At 43.1% G+C, this 1,758-nt stretch overlaps 1 protein-coding gene across 2 annotated transcripts in view; it reads right to left on the bottom strand.

Annotated features, from left to right (window-relative positions):
* Positions 1–1,080, bottom strand: part of LOC122804127 (putative transcription factor p65 homolog) — a 2,378,992-nt gene extending 2,377,912 nt beyond the window's left edge. For both annotated transcript variants that reach the window (XM_044073775.1, XM_044073774.1), the window contains exon 1: positions 750–1,080. Coding sequence is in view for 1 of the 2 variants with exons in the window: in XM_044073774.1 (XP_043929709.1) it covers positions 750–762 (13 nt within the window). In the remaining variant the exon portion in view is untranslated. The remainder of the gene's footprint in view (positions 1–749) is intronic.
* Positions 1,081–1,758: the final 678 nt, after the last annotated feature.

Here is a 1,758-nt window from a genome sequence, read left to right as displayed (position 1 = left end):
TCTTTCTCAACTCTTTCTGGGACAAACAGCCTGTAGGCTTCCCTCAAATACTCAAGCAGATGAAACTGCTGAAAAAGTTACAGGCGTATCTGACTGACAAGCATGCAAATAAAACTCGTATTTTTATAAGCATCTGTGTGTCGAACAGAAGTACTGCTTGACAATACTACACACCTACACTTCCAACTGCAGCACGTACTTGAATTAGACTGTGTTGTCTGCTACCTATTCGTTGTAGAACACATGAAAACATTTGAAAACATTTTTCACAAACGATTTAAAAACTACCACACACAAAAAGCATGAAGTAACGAAACACCAGCTAACTGTTACGGATGTTCTAATACAAGGCCTATAATCTTCCAGTATAAGATAAAATGGGGTTTACATTAACAACTAATCAACTAATCTAAACTGTGTAGAATCAAACTCCAAAGCCCCAGACGTAAAACTGGTTATTAGTAGTTATCTTTTAGCTTCCAACCAAGGTCTAACCGTACTCTTTAGTTCCGTAAACCGAAAAAAGGGGAAAAAACAGAAGCTACGCGAGTAAACCTAACACTCGGATTCCAGCCCAGCCCCACTCCCTCCCTGCAAAAGCTGCTCAGACGACACAACAGTAAATACAGCTGTACTGCTACCCCCAAGCCTGCACATTAACAAGAAACCAGCCAGTCCCTAAACTGTCTACCAGCAGTATAAGGTACACAAACAAATGGAACCAAAAACCTTTGTCTAGTAAAACTTACCATGCACCTCCATGATCTGCAAACCCAACTTATTGAATACACAGTAGAAGGGGAGGGGGCTAGGTTTTCAGAGGCTGACTCCACCAAAGTTTACGTTTGGTTATTGAGTTATAGCAAAGTGTAACTACTGCAAGCGCCTGTCACAGGCCGCTTTACTGCGGCAGGCTGTTGACTGACGAGGCGGGCGGGCTTCAAAAAAGGGTCACTGACGTAATTTCGTAAAAGACATCTCTGTTGTTGGTATTCAACCGGGAACCAAGGGAAAAATTACCGGCTGATTAAAGGGTGCGTTACGCGGAGAGTGGCGCAGACCTTGGCTTTGGGACAGATCTCGTCGTCATCACTGTTGTCACAGTTTAAAGAAAACCTGTAGTACCCTTTCAGTGAAGTGTGGAATTCTTTCTGTTCCACACGGGACCAATATATAGTTTATTTTTCATTTGTGTTTTGTAACTGCAAAGGAAATACTAGCTCACATTTATAAGCCAGTGCGTAAAATAAAGATATTCTCAAAGTCGCGCATAATCTGCGGATATTACTTCAAAAATGTGTTGAGTAGATTGGAAGGTATGGAGCAAAGCACTAGTGCCAGGCTAATGGAACCGAAAAAGTCATTCAGAGTGCCAGGTGAATAAATTACCAGATGAGTCAGTTAGGCCAGCTCACAGAACGCTGAAATGTAAACGTTTATTCGTTCCCTAGTCTATTTCAGGGTCACTGTTGGCTTGAGTGTATCCTATGACTCAGTGGGTGCAAGGTAGAGACCTGATTCTCAAACACAGTTCCTCTTAATTTAGAAAGTCGGTCAACACCCATAACTGAGGTGGTCCGTCCTGCCAAACTTTTAGTTATGTACTCACCATAACTTCAGATGTTTGGGATCCATCTCGCCTACATTCTGACTGATGGGTTCGGAGCCGATCCCTCGGCTCCGACTCGGCACGCTTATGCTATAGAGCGAGGCCTCTTATTGGCAGAGCTTTCTTTATCCCAGGATGCACCACCACTA

This window comes from Protopterus annectens, chromosome 6.part0 (assembly GCF_019279795.1).
Source record: "Protopterus annectens isolate FY-2018-M chromosome 6.part0, PAN1.0, whole genome shotgun sequence".
Lineage (NCBI taxonomy): Eukaryota > Metazoa > Chordata > Ceratodontiformes > Protopteridae > Protopterus > Protopterus annectens.
The sequence above is the reverse complement of the archived record's forward strand: the minus strand, read 5'-3'. Positions and strand labels throughout refer to the sequence as shown.